General features: G+C 40.3%; 1 protein-coding gene across 2 annotated transcripts in view; it reads right to left on the bottom strand.

Moving 5' to 3' along the window:
- The window catches only part of kif6 (kinesin family member 6), a 67,656-nt gene that overhangs the window by 5,816 nt on the left and 39,298 nt on the right, over window positions 1–22,542 (bottom strand). For both annotated transcript variants that reach the window (XR_010664670.1, XM_020648022.3), the window contains exons 13-18: window positions 20,181–20,378; window positions 11,022–11,124; window positions 10,261–10,316; window positions 2,261–2,311; window positions 1,199–1,286; window positions 907–1,042 (exon numbers count right to left, since the gene is read on the bottom strand). Coding sequence is in view for 1 of the 2 variants with exons in the window: in XM_020648022.3 (XP_020503678.2) it covers window positions 907–1,042; window positions 1,199–1,286; window positions 2,261–2,311; window positions 10,261–10,316; window positions 11,022–11,124; window positions 20,181–20,378 (632 nt within the window). In the remaining variant the exon portion in view is untranslated. The remainder of the gene's footprint in view (window positions 1–906; window positions 1,043–1,198; window positions 1,287–2,260; window positions 2,312–10,260; window positions 10,317–11,021; window positions 11,125–20,180; window positions 20,379–22,542) is intronic.

The following is a 22,542-nucleotide window of genomic DNA, read 5'->3' as shown; positions in this document are numbered from 1 at the left end:
ATTTTCAAATTGTGTGTGGGTTCTGAATTAACCTGAAACGTTGTTTCAGATTGGAACTGTTTTAAATGATCTCAGTGGTTTTTGTCACAGATTCTGCGTGTTTTAAGTTTTCTTGCTTGTTTTACTGTGCTTGTAATCTCGACGGCATTGGATATGAGGGAAACCTCAGTGTCTTTTTGAGAATAAATAAAGGTTTGAAATGAAATGAAAATGATACTGTCCCCTCAATAAAGACATGAAAAGACCAAAAAAATACCTTAAATTGTCAGAAAAAGGTCTCTCTGTAGGGATCGTTCTGTTACCTTGTCAAATAGTTTGAAAAACAATCTGAGCCTGACAGCCCTTTAGGTGGATAGTCTTTGATCGAGTGCATTATGTTACATCTGATTTAGCTGAGAAACTTTTCTTTCTTTCTTTTCTTTCATGTAAGTCGTTTATTCCTCAAAACATGAAATCCAGATTTATCAAGAAAAATTGAATTCTGAAGACTCAAACTGCTGCCATTATTAGTAGATGCTGTTACTGTCTTGCATCCTGGCTCTTTGTTTTGTTCACATGGATTTCTGTTAAAATGTGTTTCCGTGTATTTGCCTCCTACGTATCTTCCCACCAGGACCCGTTCAGCATGAGGCAAAGCAGAGGCTGCAAGGGTCACACTGGTGCCGTAAAAGCCTCCGGAGTCAGAGACACATGCATATCAACTTACACACACACTAATGTGTCCGTAGAGGCCAATATTCAGAAACCACACGAAAGACCACATCCATAAATATAGAGACAAAAACCAACAGACACTCACATGTCATGAACATATCTTTGACACGCTAGCTTTGCCGTTATGTCATGCTAACAGAAGCTTTATGTGGTGTTGTCATACAGATAGGTGGAGAAGATTAAGAGAGTCACCTGCACACTGCAGGCCTCCAGGCTCCACCACTTATGGAAGTCCTTCTGCAGCTTGACCTTTGCCCTCTCCAGCAGCAGCTGCAGGTGCTCGATCTCTGTCCTCAGCGCTTTCAGACGGCCGACGATGCTCTTGTAACTGACACGAGATATTAGCGGCACCAAATGAATCTTTCGTGCATGTTTCAGAGCATCTGCTGTGTCTAATCAATTAAAGCAGCGTCTTCAGAGAAACTATGAAAAATGTTGGTATGGTTATACATTTAAACAAAAAAACAGTTTTTACTACACTCACGCCTTCTTTTCTTGCTCAATATGTCTGAGCAAGTTTTCCTCCACTGGGTCGACCTCCTCCTCTGCCTCTGCGTGAGTGCCCATAACACCTGTGGTAGAGTTGGCCAGGCAAAAGAGATGGCAGAGATGTTATCAATATGTGTAAAAAGGTGAAAGGAATGCATAAATAAATACTTTATAAAATGTAAATAGTGTAAATATATCAGCCAGTTGATTGACAGCTTTGGTGTTTAAGGATGGGAGAGAGCCAATGAGAGAAGGGAATGAAAAAGTCATAGGTACACAGACAAGCACATTTATTTTAAAAGTATACTTTTAATGGTTTATTTGGGGGCTATGCTTTGGTTTTTAAAGAGAGAGGGGTAAGAAATTGGGAGAGAGAGAGAGTGGAGAATGACATGCAGGAAAGGAGCCACAGGCTACCGGTGCCCCCCCCCCCCCCCCCCCCCCCCCCCCCCCAAATATATTTTTTTATGCCACTCATACGCATGGTGAGTACAGGTTTTCAGTATTTTAAACATGGACCATAGGCAACAGAAAGCAGGCCGCTGTGAGATGCTCTGATGCAGAACAGAGAGAGATGTTTGTGTGTTTTTTTTTTACTACCATATTTTCTCATCAAAGCATTGATGTCGCTGATCAAAACAGGCAGAAATGAGTAAATGAGGGAGTCTTATGGTTGTACGCCCAGGCTTTGGTCACTAAAGCTCTCATTGAGTGAGGCCTACTGTGAGTGAGGCTTTGAAGTGGGCACAGCAGCATGTTCAGTACAAGAGCACCCACAATGTGTTCACAATGTTTACCGCCCCCGTTCTGAAAGGAGTCCCATATCAAAAGATGTTGTTGTTTGTGACAGCTTTGTTCAACCTCTCAGTTGATGCTTTAGAAGACCACTGTTTGAATTTGAATTTGAAACCTGAGAGACTAGAAAGAAGGTGCAATTTGTGGAGATTTGACCGAGCGTGCATGTGATTGCTCCATGCATTGTTTCGCTGTTGGTGTGGGTCGATCACACATGGTTCAAGTTCTGCTGTGGGAACATCCATCGTCAGTTTGATCTTACCGTGGGCCGCCCTCTGCCTCCTCTGCTTCTCTAACTGCTTCTTCAACTCATCTTTAAAACAAAAAAAAAGAGAAAGAGAAGAAAAATGATATTTTAATACTTTCTCCATTTTGCACAATAAAAAAGTAGGTCAATGTTTTTTAGTTTACATGTACATGCATCTTCAGGTACAGATAAGAATCCTTCACCACAGCTCATCCTGTCAAAATGATCTGCCCTCTTACATGCAGGGTAATTACAACCTCTGACATTATTGACATGTTTTATAGCTCTTGATTCTCCTTACCTAGCGACCGACCTATCTACAACCATCCTTTCATGCCCTTTGACTATTCAGTTATATCGCTTATAGTTTGTACACCCCATGTACAGAGGCTGTAGTCCTTGAAGCGGGCGGCACAAGTTCAAATTTGACCTTTGGCTTCTTCCTCTCTCTCTCTCCTTGCTGACTATCCAATGTATTTACAATAAAGTCATGACAATGCCCCAAAATAAATCTTTAAAAACTCCTCAATATCACCCAGCAAATGGCTGTGATGCACCGGCATGTATTGTCTGTCTCAATCCTGGCTAGCCAAGAAACGACACCTGAAATAAAAGCAGCCAGTAGAGGCTAACAAGAAAGGGCATCTTGCAGACTGTAGTGCCAACTCATTCCCCTCTCCTGTGGTAGTGGTCTACAGAGCGGCACATTGCATTACGTTTCTCTAGGTCAAGCCTCAAACCACCTGAAATCCTCATAGTAAACAAGTAGTTTTGGATTAATCAGAAACCATATGGGATGTGTACAGTAAGCACAGCAGCATCTCTCTGAATTGTCTTCACTCAAAATTATTTAACATTTGAGCCAAAATCCTTTAGAGTCTGAGCACTGATAAACTTATTATTGAGGGGATAATATGTAAGTATAGACCCACAAAGTGAGTCAAAGGAATGACCAGAATAATAACAAGGTACACTAAGAGCTGAGAGAGACATTGAATGGCAGTCAGTATCTGCTGTGGTCAGTTTCCATTACGCTCCCTCAGGTCTTATGAACATGTAGACGGTGCTGTGCTGCAGCTCTCTCTGTAATATGAGCCTGTCGCCAATCTAAAAAGCCCAGGTCCAAAAATGAGAAATCCAGATGAAGTATATAGTTCTGGGGAAAAGAAATTGGGAAGCTACCTATTCATGCAGCCTCTCATAATAAGACAGTTGAAATAGGACTCTATTTTTGTAGATGATGAAGACATTCCTCTGTCCGGCTGACAGGACCTGAAGGAAAGTTGATTATCAAAGTGTGACACCATTATCAAAGATTTCTGGTAAAGTTCAGAAACTTTTCTCAGATGTCCACTGGTCAATGTTCTCAAAGTGCCCATTTAACATTCAGACAGAGCTCCCTTTAAAAGTAGAGCGTGAGGAGACGACGGACCTGTAAATGGATGATGTGCATCTTACAAATGACTAACAGGGACACATTCTGCCTATGATGACACAGTTGTTTCCTAAATGTCTGTGGAGTATGAGCCAGAGTTTGGGAACCCCTCACAAAACATGTGTTTTCAAACGTCAGTGGTTTGTGTAGCCGAGATTGTAAATGAACTGATGTGCCCTGTGGCTTTACATTGTGGTCAGGCGGGCAGCCCCGAGTCTTCTGACAGACACGCCGATCCCAAACACGACCCACACTTAATTTATGTGTAGTCCGCTTTTCCACAATAATATAAAAGGATGAGGAATAATTTATGCTATGTTGACAGTAAGAGTGCAGAGAGCACGAAGCAGCAACATAAAGCTCACAAGGGGCCAAAACAGCCTGTGTAGCTTTCGTCATGGCATGTAATGAAGCTTTTTTTAAGACCCTGGGCCCAATACACATGATGCATGATGCAGGTGCATAAATCTGATCAGGGGAAGCACTCCTGAATAGATTACAATACAGAGGCTTATAAGCACTAACTCCTGCTCCATAAATCTTAAAGGTCACAAATTATCCTCCTTTTCCAACAACTTTAAATAAGTCTTAGAGGTTCCTAAAAACGCATCTGTGCATTTGATCATGCCTATAAACCCCTCTATTTCAGCCCTGCTCAGAACAGGCTGTTTCTGTGTCTGTAGCTTTAAATGCAAATGAGTTATGTTTGACCACGCCCCTCTCTTTCTTGCACCATGCCCTATTGTTTACGTTGTGGAAAGGTGGACCCCCAGGGGAATGCAAAAAAACGCCTAGCTGTGGGAGTGTCACCCACCTGGGGGAGGGGTTATTTCCCTTTGTGATGTCATGAAGATAATATCTCCAAATGGCCTGTTTGAGCACACATTTTCTGAAAAGTGGAAAGTATTCGGTAAACTTCCGCAACACTTTTTTATCTATTTATTATTTCATGTTTATTTGTAGAATTTGCTTTATTTTAATTTTGCTACCCAAAGAAAAGAAATGTAAAAAATATCAATGAATAAACTTGGTTGCTTTCGGTAACACTACTTAAAATATATTTATCTCTGCGATGACTGAAAAGTCAAACACCAAAGATTATTTTGTCAGGACAAATCATTGAAGCAGAAAAACTGACAGCAACTTCAACAGTATTTCTGACTCTCAATGACGAGTACAATTCCTGAAAGATTAATTTTCAGACGTGTCAGGTATCAGTGGTGTGCTTAACGTTGACTTCTCCCACACGCCTTCCAGGACAAGACTGTGGCCTCGACACCACAGCCTCTTCCAAACCGTGCAGGGTTTCCCCCCACACCGTCGGGAGACATGCCGTCGTCTTAAAAGACCGGTTTCAAGCTACAAGCCTCAATAAATATTTGGTGATTTTTGTGGGTCGGAGGTTAAATGTGATATGCCGCACAAATACCACAGTGAGCTCAAGATCCAAGGAGTTTGCAAACTTTTCCTGCTTCTCAATATCGAGGTGGGTGCAGATTAAAATGTACTTGAAGGATGAATTTACTGTCAAGGATGCATACAGGGCAATTTGAAAATCTTTGACCAGTGCAATTTGACCCAAAAACAGTCAACATGGTCCGCTGGTTTAGCTCAATCGGTTGAGAAGGCATGCACCCCAAATACAGCAGCCACAGTCCTGGATGCACTGGTCACTGGCATGACTCACCACAACATGTCAGTTCCTATTCAGCTCCCCATGTTTTCATTCTCTCTGAAACAATCACATCGAGCAAAGACAAAAAGGCCTAAAATAATCTTTAAAAAAATCAACATGAGAGATGAAAAGTATTCTGTGTTTACTGGACAGCTGTGATCATACACCTTTCTATTGAGCAGCTGATAACATCAGAAATGCAACAAGGAGCAACTCATCAAACCCATATTTTAATTTCCTTCAGCGATATTTCATTACTACTGCTTTGGAACAAGTTTGTTGGCATGGATGTAGACTCAAATTAACTTTCCTTACCATCCGAAGAGTTTGTCCTACCTTTGAGGTTTTGCCTAAATGTTCAAGGGTTTTGAAGAAGTAGGATATAGGAGTTCTTCAGGACCGTTTCTTCATAACAGAAAAAAGGTCACTTCCCATCTCTCTCTCAGAGCAATAGATCAGTTCATGTCCTGTCGAGTGGACTGCTTAGACTCCCACAGCTGTCCTTAAAGTGCTGAACTTCACTTGGCCATTCTCTTGGGAGACCAAGGTCAGGGATAGATAATGAATGTGTCCCCAGACAACATGAAAGATTAACTGGTTGCTTTCAGATATTTGCTTGCTTGACATGAGGAGAATAAATGTGATTAAGGGTGACCAGTAACCATCTGAATCCTACCACAGTTTTAACCAGGTAAACAACAAACTTACACAGACATAAGGTTGTGCATCCTTTTTTACGTAAGGCAGGGATAACTACTCCTTTCAAGTAGCTGAACAATGAGAAAAATCTGGGGATCATCATGTTGTACACAATACCGGTTTGCAATATGTTTCTCCCAAATCCAAATTCAATCCATCCAATCCTTTTTTTCACCACTGAATTTGCACCAATTAATCTGAAGGGTAGCTGAGAGCTAGCTTAACTTCATTGACTGTATCAAAATGATGTTAAAGCATGGACATACCCAGGCCACCAACCAACTGGTAACGCTTTGTCACATGGAATAATATTTTCTTATTGCATGGGATAAATTATGTAAAGTGTTGATTATGAATGCTCATATCGCGCAAACGATGATATGTGATTAATGGCACAGTCCTACTTCCGGGGATGGAAACATTTAGGTGTAGGCAGCATCACTACTCGGTTGGTGTGGACTACAAAATTTTACTCGATAAAGTTCTTGATTTCCATCATACATCCATGCCACAAACACACAAGTCATTGGGTCACATCAGCAAAGGTGAGCAGAAAATGAAAGTGGGATACCAGAACCACACCATCAAGCACTATGCTGCATAAATCCCAAACATCTGGCGGAGAAATCAAGAGATGCTGCTCCTCTCCAGCTGCCGTACACCTTTCATGCTGTGTAGAAGATGTGCATTGCTGATCCCTCTGAATAAATATACAGTATATCTTTGCACTTTTTGCACCTAAGGGCTTGGAACGTGTGGTCCTCCAGTGGGTTTGGATTCCATAGCAGCATGCGGTGGCCAAGAACAATACCCGAACCCAGGGAATGTTTAGCAACTAATGTCTCCACAGGCTACTACCTCTCCCTTTCTCCCCCGCTCACTGACCCTTAGTACTGGGTGCATCCATCAGGAAAAGCAGCACCGAGCTTTTGTTTATATTATGCTAAATGTTTCCATGTTCTGCATAAAACCACGAGACACAGGTAGTGTAAAATTTCCAAGCACAGCTTCCAAGATGGCAAGGAAACACACAGTTTAATGTTATGGTGCTACTTTCCATCCAGAAGAGGCAACCACATTCCACTAAAAACACTCGGCCTCATCTCAGAAGAATGCAGCTCCATGCATCTAACAAGGAAATAATATCTGACAGCAAGATGGTTTTTTGGATATACTTCCAAATAGGAGTAGGATGAAGAATTCAAAACCTACATTAATGTAAGAATCCAGCTTTTCAAGGTTTTTGATTTCTGTGTGGTCTGAGTCAGCACCCTTACTAACTGATTGCTGCTGCAAAATATATATATATATATCCAAAGATGATAAGTGTACGCTGGCATGAGCGAGGGTAACAGCTGAATGCTACCAAACCACCAAGCGTGATCAGAGGCAGCCGTGATGCCAGGCGCTGGTGTGAGGAAAACCTATCCATTTCACTGGCATGTGGAATAAGCCACAAACACACACAGTGGAGGGAAATTCATAAATGTAGCCTGCAATGGTAAATGCAAACCAGATCAGGCTCTAAAAACACATTTGTAACTGCTTTGAGTTTACTGGAAATTCAACACGAGAGAAATCATTTAAACTTATTCCCAATGTTGACAGGCAGCCTTCTTAAGCTTTCTTATTATTTAACACAAATGAAAACAGTTCCTTGTATTATGACCTACAATAAACATGGACTCATTTTAAACGATGATAAGACATGTATCTTATCATATATTTGATTTGATCTGACATTGACAAATAACCAATAAACCAATGATTATTATCATTACAGACTGTTGTTTGTAGATATATTCTTTTGAATATTTAAAACATTTAAAGCAGTTAAGCTAGATTTTAATAAGACTTGACTTCACTTCGAATCACATCTGTTACAGAATCAAAACCAGATTAAGAGAAAAATATAATTTTTTTGAGTATGAAAAAAACAAACAGCCAATCACAATGGATAATTGGATTGGACTGGTTAGAAGTTTGAAGTCCAAAAGGCTCACAGAATAAAGTTAATGAAAAGGCAGCAACAAACTCATTGACATTTCCCCACTATGTAGAGAAGAACATTGACAGCCATGGCGACCATTTCCTAACAGCTCATCAGAAAAGGAAAAAACAGAACACCGCTTTGAGTTTCTGTTTTCTTCAGAGAAACTTCTGCTGGGTGATCGATGCCACTCGTAGTCTTTTCTGGATGTATCAATTTACCAGCCAGTTTATAAAACCAAGAATTAGTGCAAATACAATGGCTTTAATTAATGGACAATTGGCACCAGTCACCATTGTCCCAACTCATTCTGGAAATGATGGTGACTGAGACGCTGATTTAGCTCAGTTGGTAGAGCAGCTTGCCCCATCTAGAAGAGGCTACAGTCCTTGATGTATTGAATGCTGGTTTGACTCCCAGCCAGGACAATTTGGTGCATGCCACCCCCGTTCTCTGTTGACAGTTCTCACTGTCAAATAAAGGCAAAATGCCACACACTAAAAAAGAGATGGTGACTTTACTGACAAGCTTCAAATCTCAAAGCTGGTGTAATAGTCATTATACAAAACTACTATGGTAAATGGTAAATGGACTTGAGCTTATAAAGTGCTCTTTCTAGTCTTCTGACTACTCAAAGCGCTTTTTCCACCACGTCACACCCAACATTCACACACTGATGGTAGTGGTTGCTATGTAGAGTGACCATCAGAAGTAACTAACGCCTTTCATATTCATACGCATTCATATGCCGCCGACGAAGCAGCGGGAGCAAAGTGTCTTGCCCAAGGACACATCAGACATGTTGCTGCAGGAGCTGGGGATTGAACCCTGAAAGACGACGACTCTACCAACTGAGCCGCAGCCAGTGAGTACTATCATCACATGACTTTTTTAATTTACCCTCCTCCCAACAACACTGTATTGTTACTAAAAGAACCATTCCTTCTACCTTCACTGAGGTAAAATGACTTTAGCTAAAGCATTTTCTGCCTGTGCAGATGGACTTTGATGAAGTCTAAAGACACACAGACGCACACCCGTCTCTTTGTTTCACAACAGAGACGTCAGTGGATTTCTTGCAGGTAATCTTCGTAATTGCTCAGCATTGACTGACACTGGGCTTAGTCCAGGTCTCATTTTGGCAAAGTTAGACTACCTGTCAAGGACATTGCCCAGAAGAACACATGGGTGTGCTTACAGAGTCATCATAAAACAGGCTGAGCCAGGCTAGTAAAAGCACAGGTTGGAAGCCTCGCTGGGTGGAAATCAGAACGCGTCTGCGTCCTGGAAAAGTTCAGGAATGTGCTGAACGACATTTCTGCACTACAGGGAAGCTGAACCCCGACAGTGATGTGTTCATTAACATTTTCCAGGCAGGTAGGCTGCTGTCTTCTTCCCAACCCAACATTAACAGAAATGATCAGCCTTTGTTTGCCAAATGCAGAATTTTAAGTTTTCACAGCTCTTAAATGTATAGTGATTTCTAAAGCGGTTCAGATTGCAGCCCAACTCTCACTAATTTGCAAATACAAGCAATCAATGATTCTCAATCATTAACAATTTATTCAATTTCTATTATATGTAAATATTATTCATCAGCATGTTGTCAAGCTTACAACAGTTTACAGTTTACAGCTTATAATTTCATCCGAATTACAGTTTCTTTAGATATCGTCAAACTCAGACATGGCAGTAGCAAAGAATAAAAATTATTTGCACTTACCAGTTTTTGTTTGTAGATATCCTGTTTTGTGACACCAAATTGTTGAAGAAATTACTAAGACTTGACTCCATATAATAAGACTCAGTTGACTCAGATGGCTTACGTTGATGAAAGTTTATTCATCAGATGAATACTCATGAGGAGATGATGATTCAACATCACACTTCTGTACTCGTGTCTTGCTCAATCACATCTGCCGAACTTCTCGAAAGGCATCGCATATATCCTAAAAGACATTATCATTATCAGGGTCACATTGACCCACCTAGACTAAACTGTGATGTCTATAACACTGGAGCAGACAACAAGTCTACCAAACATCCTTGCCGATATCAGGAAGAACAGTTGACACTCTCTAAGCTGTACTTGGTGTTCTAATAACAGCTGAACTCTGTCAGGTCTGACTGACATCAGAGAACAGTGAATAACCCTAATGACATCTGTACATTATTATCTAAATAACTACAGAAATTCCACCACACAGATAACTTACTGATGCTGTTTCTGGTTTCATTCAGTTGCTCCCCGAGTTTTCTGGCCTCAGCTGACCTGTTCAGAAGGATGCAGGTGTTAATAAGCAAAAAATATTATTATTATTTTTTAAATAAATTTGTCAAAAGGAAGCAGTAAAATAATAGAATTCAAAATGACGTAAAACATACATCATACCATATCTCCACTGCCTCCATTTCTTAAAGAATGCATTAAGAGGTTGGTAATATTTGCAAAGAGTTCAGATTGTAGACAAAACAAATACCATTATTTTAACCTGCAGTCTTTGCAGGCGCTGATAGTCCAAAAAAGGAAGAAAAAAAGGCCTAATCTAGGTTCTTTGTGATGGCAAACTATCAGCACTTTTTTGACAGCTCTCACCAAAATACCAACCAAGTCTCATCCTGTCCAGGTCATTTTTACACATAACATAACCATCGGCAAACATTTGAGTTGGGAGAAAGATCATTATTTGGAGTAAAATCACGAGTCAAAATGTACTGCTGGTTACACATAGGGTCACCAGCAGCTGTCTCTGGGGTTTAAAACCCTAACCCATACAACAGAAATCATGCCATGATACCTATTTACAGCACATCTATATACTATCTGTATACTTAAACAGTCGATATGAATGAAAGCCTCGTAGAATGAAAGGGCATCTGGGTTGACAGAATATACAGAAAATGTGTTTTACTTTTTTTAAGGTAGAAAAATAGAAGTGACACTAAAATGTATTTACTTGTCCAGCTGATCACTAACCTCTGTTTGAGGTGATTCTTGTTGTCCTCAATGGTTAGATGGTCCTCATGGTCCCTGATGAAGGTCTCAAAGGCCTCTTGCTTTCCCATGGACAGCTGTGGACCTGAGAGAAAAATAATTAAATGTCAACACCAAGCAGGCGCACCTGAGTACCCACAAACAAAGCTGAAAACAATTAAGTGGAAGACGGCATGGAAGAGGGTACTGAGGATAGGTCGGGAAATACTGCATTGTTGACAGATCTACAGGAAGATTCTGGAGACATGAAATAAAGAGTTGATGCAGTGGAGTGGAGGATCTCAGACAATGAAGACCATGAAATGGATATTACAAAAGTGTTGATCCACACGATTCAAAAGCAGAAGCCACTGGGAGAAAGGTGAGAGGATCTTGAAGGCTGAGAAAGAATATCCAGATTTCCTCAATACCTGAAAACTGTGAAGGAAACAACGTGATTGATTTTGTGGAGCACGTGTTGTTGGGACAAAGGGAGCAACAATCAGTCATTACATTAAGAATACAAATCCTGCTATTCAAAGACTCAGATCAGCTGTTAGTGGTCATATCACCAGGTCTGTGCTGATTCTGAACACACTTTTTTTTCAAACCTTAATTAGAAAATATCATCCTAACAAGACTGCATGCTTGTTGTGTTACAAAAATAAATCCATTAACAATGGGAAGCTGTGTCAGAACCTGCTGCGAGACCTGAGCTTTGCACGTTCCCACATCCACAGGTACATGAACGCAGCTCAGTCTGGCAACCAGATGCCAAATAGAGCTCCATTCATACAGTCGACCTCCTACGTCTTACTGATTACAGAACTGAAGGACCTTTAGCCTCCTGATCGCTCTTTAAAAAGAACATAAACACAAATATAAACAGCTCATTTTTAACAGGCCAGCATTACATGGCGGATGGCCCCCCACCAGACTTTGGAAGCATGCAACTGAGAGGAAACAAAACATCCTGCTGAAAATTGTTTTTTTTATAGGCTTGTTATATTATTTAATGAGCATTTTTATTAAAGTGCTAGACATCTTTGGTAGAGAATGACCGTGTAAGTTAAGGAACATTCACATTGTTTTTAAAAAAAAAGGGAACAGAAAAGAAGACAAAGGGCCAATAAAGTGAGGCAACGTGGGACTCCTCTGCAATGGAAGCAGGCTTTAATTAAGCCTCTCTTCAGGGACAACATGCTGTTTTTTAACCTTTGTTTCACTAGAAAGACCCTTGAGATTTTCCAAAGGAGGATTGGCCAAGACATCACAGCAGGTAGAGTTTAAAACAGGCACAACACAGCAGATAGAGGCAAAAAGACAAAACTCAGACAGATCCAGCTCTCATTAGACAATTATTCATCTGAATCTTTTTTTAAAAGCTAAGCACATTTGGAAGATTGTTTAAAGACCATGTATTTATGTTTCTATAAAAATGCAGAAAAGCCCCCAGGAGCCTGTTTCCATAAAATAATCCTTCTATAACTGCAAATAACAATATTCCTGAAAATCTCTTTTGCTCTCTTCGCTCATACAGAAGTCTCATTATTTAATTCAGTCTGTTAGCTTAAACAACTAAACAGGAGCCTCCAATGACTGGTTGTTCTTTTATGGATGTTTTTCTTTATAGTTATTTTCCTTCTTTGTCATAACAGCTTTAAAAAAAATACAGTTTTAACTCATAAAAGATGCCCACAATGATCTCTAAAAATCCTGCCTGATCAAATATTAAATGCTGAATGTCCAAAAACCTTTCAAGTCTTAATGATTCAAAGATCCCTTGATCCCTTAATTTTCTGGGTTAGGTTCATTATACACATATGTGAAAGAAGAAGCCAGAAGTCGTGCAGAGGTCTTTGACTCATGTCTCTCATTTAATCTTTTGATGCATCTGCAAAATCCTTGTATCCCTGCATCCTCTACCACTCGTCCCTTCACCCAACTGACGCCTGCCTTTGAATATTTTGGGCTATTTGTCTCCTAACGCTCCTAATGAACTCCTAAAAAACTCCTTAAGAAGAAAAAATCAAGTTTGCAAGGTATTGGAATTGGGATCAGACCTTAGACTTTTACAATTTAGGATGTAAAGTCTTGTTTCGTGAGTAAAGAGAGGACACTACAGATACATTTGTAAATCTTTCATGACTCTCTCTACTCTTAATAGGGACACCGGTGGCAGAGTGGTTGGGGCGCATGCCCCATGTGCGGAGGCTGCAGTCCTCCGGGCGGATGGCATGGGTTCCAGTCCGACTTTCCTTCATCTCATTCCCCACTCTCTCTCTCCCTGATTTCTGACTCTGACCCAAAATAAACCTTAAAAAAATAAATCTGATGTAAAATAGGATTTGGGTTTCCATCAAAACAACATGTTTTTCCTGCATGCAAAACAGCAGTGGATCATGTGTGACCTGATTGTTTTGCAAGATTTCAGTGGAAAACCCAAAACTTAACTATGATCTCTAATAAATTCCACCCTTGTTAAAATGTGTGGATCTTTGTGACAAAGCTGTTCGAACCAAAGACATTCACAGGACAGTAACTCATGTGGGATTAATGACAGGACAGTTAGGAATTTTGTTTCTTTATTTTTGGAAGGTCCTGATTGAAACCAGCAGGCATCTCACAGACATACAGCATGCTGCGAGAGCCGAACCCCGACAGATCTGTTGCAGGGGTTTCTTGAGGCAAAATGCACTGCGCTTGACTCTTGAATAAAAGCTGCATTCCAGGAATATCTCCGAGTGATATGACATCATGTGATGTTGTAATAACATCATTTGTGGTAATGAGATCATGTAGACATTAGGCCAACTTTCCTAATACTTCTTTTCCGTGCTTCAAGTGCTGACAAACCACAGAGTTTTAATGGGAGAGGAATGTGTCGTGACTATTGTTGCTGTTTCAACACATTTTAGAAATGAAATACCGGCAAAGTATGACTGCACTTATTCCATCACTTAATAAAGAAAATAATGTTGGACACCAACTAATAACTGTCTGCGGAAAAAGTAGACGGTGGTAGAAAAATAGAAATATTTATGTGACCTTGAATGTTTCTACTGTTGCCGTCCACTTAGGACAATATAGCCCTGTTTCCACCAAGCGGTCCGGTTTGGTTCAGTTCAGTACGGTTAAGCCTGGTCTTGTATAGTTTCCACAGCCATCCGTACCCTTAATTGTTAAACAGAGTGTGAGCCAGATGGAGATAGCTATCTAACAGCTATCTAATAGTGTGACATCATAGCAGCCCAACACAGTGTAGACCGCTATTAATTAAGTTCAACGAAGAACTGTAAGACAGTACAGTAAACAAAAGGGACTCTTTAGGGTCAGATCGGTAACCTTGGCACCCCAACAGAAGGGTACCAAAAAAGTAGGACGGTACAGATCCCTTATTTTGGTACTCTTTCTAACTTTTGAAGACCGAACTGAACCGGACGCCTTGGTGGAAACGGGGCTTACAGCTTTTGACTCACTGGAGGTTTCTCTGTTGTCTCAGGCCTGTAGTTCAGTCAGAGCGATGTATGGTGGGCCTGTTGGAATCATCAGCGTCTCATTATGTAGGACCACGATTTACAGAAAGATCTATCGCACTCTGTAACTCTCAGGTGTCTCCTGAGTTTCTGTGAGCTTAATACAAGCCTGAATTACAACAGGAACACCTTGTCCATCCATTAGCCTCTTTTTCACTATAAAAACAATCTGTGGAGGACAAGAAGGAGACACTGTACTAGGGCTGCACATAAATAATTGACCAACGTTGATGAGAGGAGCTCAAGTTTAGGTTACCGGAGATCTCCCAAGAACTGTTCAGGAAAAGCTAGCTGGACAGCTAACAGTATGATATGCTTATTTCAAATTGGTGCTAGCTAGCAAGGGTGCAGTAGACAGAGACAGGGTGGGGATGATTTCACTGAGTTTAAATTTTAAAAAGGAAATGCTTAGTCTTGCAGGTGGATACTGTACAATCCATACTGTTTTTAGCATTGAATATTTTAGTTTTTAGTATGCATTTACTCATGACCTGAACTATAACTACGAGTTAATGAGTAAAATAGTGCAACCCTACTCTGTACACCTGTACCTTTGACAGAAGACTAAATTAAACTGGACACATTAGTCCAGTTTGTAAAGGACAGCACACCTTAAGAGATTCCTGCTCAATGAGAATCTTGTTATTTGTGCAGTAGCTCCTGCAGATACAGTGTTCATCAAAAAGACAAATGTTCATGTTTAATTCTGTGCTGGCAAAGCCAAGAGTTGAGTGCAGAAGAGTGCATGGATGGAAAGACTAAAGTAGATTATATGCCACTCAATCAGCATGAATGGTTTCCATGGAAAGGTCATCATCATTACATTTACAGTTAATCTTCAGGGGACAGTAATTACGGTGACCGTAACCATAGAGGCTGTGGGCTACAGAACCCCGAAATTAAAACATACACGAGCATGCAGTGACCCGTCAGACATGAGGAAAGGATAAGCGTGGTGCATTTGTTTTGAATTAGGACAGAGTAAAGAACAATGATCTAATGCGCATATAGTTCGGTTACGAGTCTCCAAGTGGGTCATGGAAAATAGGTACTCCAGATGTGAAAGATGTATGACAGAGTGAACTGTATTGAACAACTGTGTCAACAATGTGTTTGTAATATTTTGCACATTCAGCACATTTAATATGTCACTGAAAATAGCAGGCTCTTGCATAAACTTTAGACACAGTAATACTTTTTTTCAACATCCTCGACACAAAGTTTGTCCCAGGGTTTGAGTCAGTGAGTGCATTTCCATGGAACTGATCATATTGGAGAGATATGGCGTTAAGTCGAATCTGGTTATTTGTATCTATGTGTACATGATACTAGTATCCCGGTTTCTGATTACTGCATCTTATTTGCGTCGGCACCTTTCATGTTTATTTTTTACAACACACTTCCATTACTGATGTCCGGCCACGAAGTACTGCTTCTTCAGTACTATCCCACCTGACCTGACTTCCTCCATCCTACATGTTGGGAAACGAGCGTCCTGTAGCCTGTTCACCACAGACATGAAAAGGTCAGCATTTTGACGCTTATCCCAATCTTTACTTCCAATTGTGTCGAATTCTTTCATTACCCAAAGACAAATCTCAATTTCTTTATCACTCCAGGAGTAAGATACTCGAATTGCCGCCACCATGTTTGTTTTGCTGATTTTTTACTTGACTAAGTCCGTGCCTGTGCAGGTACTCTGCGGCTGTTGGAAACCAGGGTAAGGTGAAAACATGCCACAGTGTCTTGTATTCTTTCAGAGTTCTCCAAGTGTCTCAAAATCGGGAATAAGGACTAATTGATGTTTACATGCATGGCATTTTAAAAGAATCAAATCAAAACCAGGATACTCAAGTCAATGTACAGTAAATGCACTCTGTGTGAGAAATGTCTTCTCTGATCATCCTGGGACTGCTCAATGTTTTCTCAAAAAGCTTTTGCTTCACAAAGAGCTGTTCTGGACACAATCATGCTCTCCCTGCTGGTTAACAGCTGATGGAGTTGGAAGCATGTTGTGCTCAAAGCGCTGGTTGCAAACAGAGCAGAAAGAGGAAGACATTTCTCATGATGAAGTGTGAGAAAAGCGGATGAACATTCCAGAGTGGACGTGTAACTGCTAGCAAGGGACTGCAGGATCTGGGAAGTTTTCAAAAAAAAGTTGGACTTTAACATGCAACAACAAAACTGGCAAAAAAAAGAAACGTTATTAAGTCATTATAAAGTCTGTGTTTCTAAGTGATGTAATTAACTTTTAGCATCTGCGCTAACAAAACTAATGAAAAGTTGGATTCAGTGGTGATGATTAACAAGATCAGACAGTTTGACCTATGATCACAATCCCATCAAATCAGGATGACTTGCTTATTTTGTCACAGTCTATAATAGGGATCTGTGTGTCTGGTTGCAGATACAAATCCAGTTGTAGAAGTTCTGTGCTTTTGTTAGACTAAATGACCCGCTGATGGAAGAAATAGTCGTAGCCCAGATGGTTATTATCTGCTTATCCACTGTTCACCAGACGCCCCAACCATTGACCATTTGTAAAGTCACAGCAAACTCTGAATCATCAGACTTATTTCTGCCTTCATGTGGTGTCGGACACATCGGAAAAACTCGAGAAAAAAAATGAGGTGCTCGACTTCACGTCAGAATCGTTATCACATGGGGGCAAAAAAATCAAACCAGGACTCTGAAATATCTGTAGGTGGATAATTAAACAACTCAGTTGAACAATTAAAGAGACTGTGTCAAAGATAAGCGTCTTTGAGTGATTCACTCAGATTGCAGTCAGTGAGTCAGAATGTGTAAATGAGGAATGGCATCCTTTCAAGCATTAAAAGGAAGACGAGGAATAGTGACTTCATTAAAAACCCGCTGCACAAGCTTTCACCAGTTTATTAATATAAGTGTGATAATGCATGCTGAGCAAAAATCCAAAGTGAGCTAGTGAACACTCATATAAAGGGTGCATAAATAGAGTCTTTGTATCTTGGCATATACTGAGCAGTAATCATCCCTATGTTAAGATCATCTAAAGAGACTACTTTCCACCAGGTCAACTGTTTTGTTTACATTTAAATGCATTCACCAATAAGGAATAAAACAGCCGTTCAAATACATTATGAGGGCTGTTATGCTGTTTTTCGCGTGTCCTTGCCAACAGTAACTTCGTGCAACATTAATTCAGGAACTCTTGAATCATCGAGCCAAGAAGATTCCTCACGATGACTTTTATTTGTTAGTGTTACTGAAATGAGCCATGTCTCCTCTCTTATTTTATCATGAAACAGCTGGAATATTTACATGGAATATTTCAATGTATTTATGATATAGTACGACTCTTTAACGCTGTAGATCATGCTCAGGGAATCAGACCCACTCAAACACAGCAGACATGTTGGTATTTCAGTTTCTGGTTGTAAGAGACATGAGGGACTTGTTCTTCCAGGCCGGTTCAACATGCCTAGCATATCTTACCTGGCAACAGGTGTGTTTGCAGTTTGCAGCATATGACCATATGAACAAATAGCCTTATAAAATACAAATAAGAAGAAGTTAAAAACTTCCTTCAGACTGAAAGAATCATAGCTACAGCTTTCAAATGCAGAAGGGACAGCTGGCACAAAAAAACAAATCACTGACAGTGTGAATGCAACAATTATGGTTGTCCTTTAACATCACACTTCATGCTGCACTTAACCAAAAGGTGAAAGGAAAAGCCAAAAAAATGCTTATTCTGGCTAGAGAAGCTACAGCAAAGCTGCACAGGCTTGACTTCCAGCAACCTCCACATTCTTGTTTTCACCAAGTCCATGTCAGGTACCAGTTGACTGTCAATCAAGAGGAAATTTCAATCTGCAGTCAAACACGACTCACTCTGCCATCTCTAAGCAGCCTACCTGTCTACCTGTTGTTAGGGTTTTAAGTGGACTTACTGTATGGACTGTAACTGAACAGGGAGGTCACCTGTAAGGTCCATTCATTTATGTATCTATTCATTAGATACATTCCTGTCATTGTACCATGAAATTCTAGCTTGATAGCGCTGGCTTCTTATTTGACGACGTGTTCGTCTGTTGAATTGTTGTTACAGACATGTGAATATAACTGTCTAAATGCTGCTGTGGTGTGTTTGTTTCCTTTATGATGTCTTTGCCTTTCTGGGATAAATAAAGTTGTCTGAATCTGAATCTAAGACTCTTCAAAGATTCAGAAGGTACGTGCCATGAAAAAACTACATGGAGACAACCGAGCCAACTGCAAAACTGAAAGACACTCCAATACCATGTCATAGCGTGATCTGCCATTTACTAAAACTGTCATGTATACTGTTTATTTATCTATATATTTTTACAATTTACACATGGTAAATATCCACCGACATGTTTACTTATATGATATACTGTATATTCTTGCATTTGACTTAAAGAAAACAGAAAACAATACCAATTTGTCAATTCCTTTATGTTTGACATGAACACAATGCCATTAAATGGTTCTGATGTTTTCTTAAACAAAGTGGATCCATGTTTGTTATCCTCGTGATGTCTGAACACTGTCTCTTTTGTTTATACTGCAGAGTTCTTGGCCCTCTGTCTGTGCTTCATGTTCCAGTAAGTATTAGAGGTTTAAAATTATCGGCTTTTCATCAGCAACAAATTACAGGTCTGAAATACTGTACTGTCTAATGTAGCTCTGCTCACATGATTACACTGGGCCACTTCTATGAGCTCTCAAAGGAAACTCCCGAATACATGCAATCCCGCTGATGACATTGTTTATAATAAGACAGAGCAGGGAGTTCTGGGATGCACTTGAATCCAGAAATCAAAGGATTTGTCATGCCCCACAGGAAGCCTGTACAGACAGACTCGAAATCAGCATGACCACTAAGAGCAGCTGCATTCCTATAGAGAAACATCACCTGTCTGTACTCTCAGCGCCTAATTCTTCACAAAGTCGTCGCGCCTTCTGCAAATATGTAACTTATAAAGTAGTTGAAGAGTCCCCATGGGATGCTCTTGATCTATTCTTGTTGTTTTATAGCAATGAGCAGCCACAGTGCATTGCAGAGGGAGAACTACAACCACAACAAAACAAATTAACACACAGTAAAAAAACAGTATTAAACCATGAAGATTTTTGTGGTTTTTCTTTGGCAAGTCTTTAAGATATTAGCCTTAGAGTGTTCTGCCTCAAACCACGTAAGATGCAATGTTTGTTGTGGAATTTACAGACGGTACATAAACATCAAGGAATAAAACACACCCTAAGCACTGCTGAGGTATCGTATTTGATGACCAAAATCGGATCAATTCATCCAACTGGACAACTTTGAGCGTAGTGCAACTTGGCATTTGAAAGATATTCTGTTTATAAGAATAAAAGGGATGTATGTACACATGATGGAAAACTGCATTATGTGACATAAAATAAGATATAACTCATTTCACAGCATATATTTTTTAACGTGTCATGACATAAAAGTCACATGTATATCTAATAAAATCACTAATAACTTCCAGTTTCCATTTTCTGTCCCATTTCAGTGTCCCAACAAGTACTATAGGAGTTCCATACCTGTGAAAACTGCGACAAAAATAAAGAATAAGGCTCCTTACCGTACCTCTTTTCATGTACTGTACAGCTCGTCCTCTATGGTCCATGGAAGGGGTGTCTGTGTTTCCATCCCTCAGCAGTTGGGTTGTGGAAGACCTCACAGCGCTCTGGGAGGCTGAGCTCTGGTCATGGGTGATGTTAGCGAGCTGAGCAGTAGCATCCTGGGCCCTTTTCTTCTCCTTCTTCAACATCTTCACGAGGATACCTGTAGGACCTGAGTTAAGGACTCTACGCTGGCTTCCTTTGGGGAAACGTAAGTGGTAAATGGACTTGAGCTTATATAGCGCTTTTCTAGTATTCCGACTACTCAAAGCGCTTTCACACTGCATGACACACCCACCCATTTACACCCTTTCACACACTGATGGTAGTGATCGCTATGTAGTATCATCCATCCTCGACCTTCAGGTTGAGAGGCGACAACTCTACCAACTGAGCCACAGCCGGCGTACATGAAGTAAAGACATGCATATTAAAGTACCTTTTTCAACATTTAATTAGTGTGTGAATTTGATCATACAAATAAACAATAATATCAAAATGATCACACACTTTGGGGATGTATAGCTGCCAAATATTTATATTAGTTAATTTGGACTCAAATGAAAATACAGTAACAGTATAGCAGTCATTGTGATTTTCTAAAGGCAGCCATATTCAATGAGGGACTTTAATATAATCAGGTAATGACATGGGCTAAGCTCCTCACCTTACAGGAATGGGCAAAGTGTCATGGTCTAGGTTGAATCAGTGGATAGATGAGGGGCCAGAAGGGTCAAAGTACTTAAATTCAGTTTTATTGAACTGGGGTTGTATGAGGTATTTGTCAATAGTAAGTGTATAAAAGAGGCCTTGTCCTGGCAGCAGAAGCCAGGCCCTCGAGTAGACGGAGCTCCCCAACCTTCAGCGCTCTGATCTGGCACTGCTACATACCATTGTGCCTGATCCCAATCTCGAGATAACACTTATTAATGATTGATTGATTGATTGAGATGCCCGTCAGAATGGACCCTGAAATAAAACACCGGTCGGAGTGCACAGAAGCTAGCCTATACATAGCAGATGGGGATATTTACACCACAAAATGTAGCTTATTTAGCATCTCCGTCAGAAAGCGTCTATTCTGCAACACGTGTTCATCTCCTGTGGCTAATATGCTTGCGATTGACAAGTAACTCATCCAACTCCACTTCAAAAGAAGAACAGACTATCTCTCACAAGGTTCCAAAAAACCTTCTACCACCAGTGAGGTTGTATATCTGTGTTTGTGTCTAACAGTCCAAATGTAGATGTGTCGTTCACTTATTTGTGCTTATGCAAGTTTAAGGGAGAAAACTGAGTGGCTAAGAGAATGCGAGAACTGATGCTAACATCTTGTTCTCACTTTTACTACCATGACATGTTTCACTTCTCTTTATGCAACGCCTGTACGCATTATGGCCATTTTCCATTAATAGACTCCTGTTCCATGTGTTATGTGTTTTATTACACTTGCTAAACATTATTTCAAAATGAAGATTCATTCATCACATTAGAATTTGATTGTCAGATTGACACCTCCATCATGACTTGTTGAGTAACTCTTGCTTCCTAACGGGAGCACTCTGCTCGTTCACCACTGGCAGGAAATGAGAGGACATTGCTACCAGAGGACATTTTTTTTTTAACAATCAGAACTGCTGATGGAGGGAAAATTGGAATAGCTTGAACTGGAATTACATTGGGGGAAACTGTATAAAGTAAAACACAATCAAGACATTAGAAAGAAAGTTGCCAAGATAGCTTTTAAGATGTCATTGGAGAGCATTAAATCAAATATTGTCTGGGGTTGTTAGGGACGGGGGCAAAAGTTTCACTGAAGTTATTCTATAAGACGTGTGCTTGTGAAATAGTGCCTGCCCAGCCTTTGGTTTTGATCTTCGTATATGTTACCTGCATGAATAAAACACGAGAGTCTCATAAAATATTAATTCAGCCCTGACCTGTGTGCCTGTTTTTCCACTATAAACGGACGTGTATTTGATGGCCTAATCATAACCCATAATTTAGAGGTAACACATCAGTCTGTGTTTAAAACATGTTTCCTATCATGAGATTAGCAGACATCCAGTTGTGGCCAGACTGAAACTGTGGTGGTCAGCAGATAATTTGCGACGATTGGAGAAAAAGAAAAAATCAAAATGTCATTATTTTCAATGATGAGTGCACGCAAGGAGCTGGAGACATTAATTTATTCTCCTGTCAGCCAACACAAAGGGGATGTCAGCGGGAACAATAACATGAAGTAACAGAGTCTCCAATTACAGTTTCCACTGAAATCAACCATGCAGTCTTCTCTGGACTGCCAAAATCTAAAGCCGACCCGATTC

The sequence above is a fragment of the Labrus bergylta genome, chromosome 18 (assembly GCF_963930695.1).
Source record: "Labrus bergylta chromosome 18, fLabBer1.1, whole genome shotgun sequence".
NCBI classification, from domain to species: domain Eukaryota; kingdom Metazoa; phylum Chordata; class Actinopteri; order Labriformes; family Labridae; genus Labrus; species Labrus bergylta.
The sequence above is the reverse complement of the archived record's forward strand: the minus strand, read 5'-3'. Positions and strand labels throughout refer to the sequence as shown.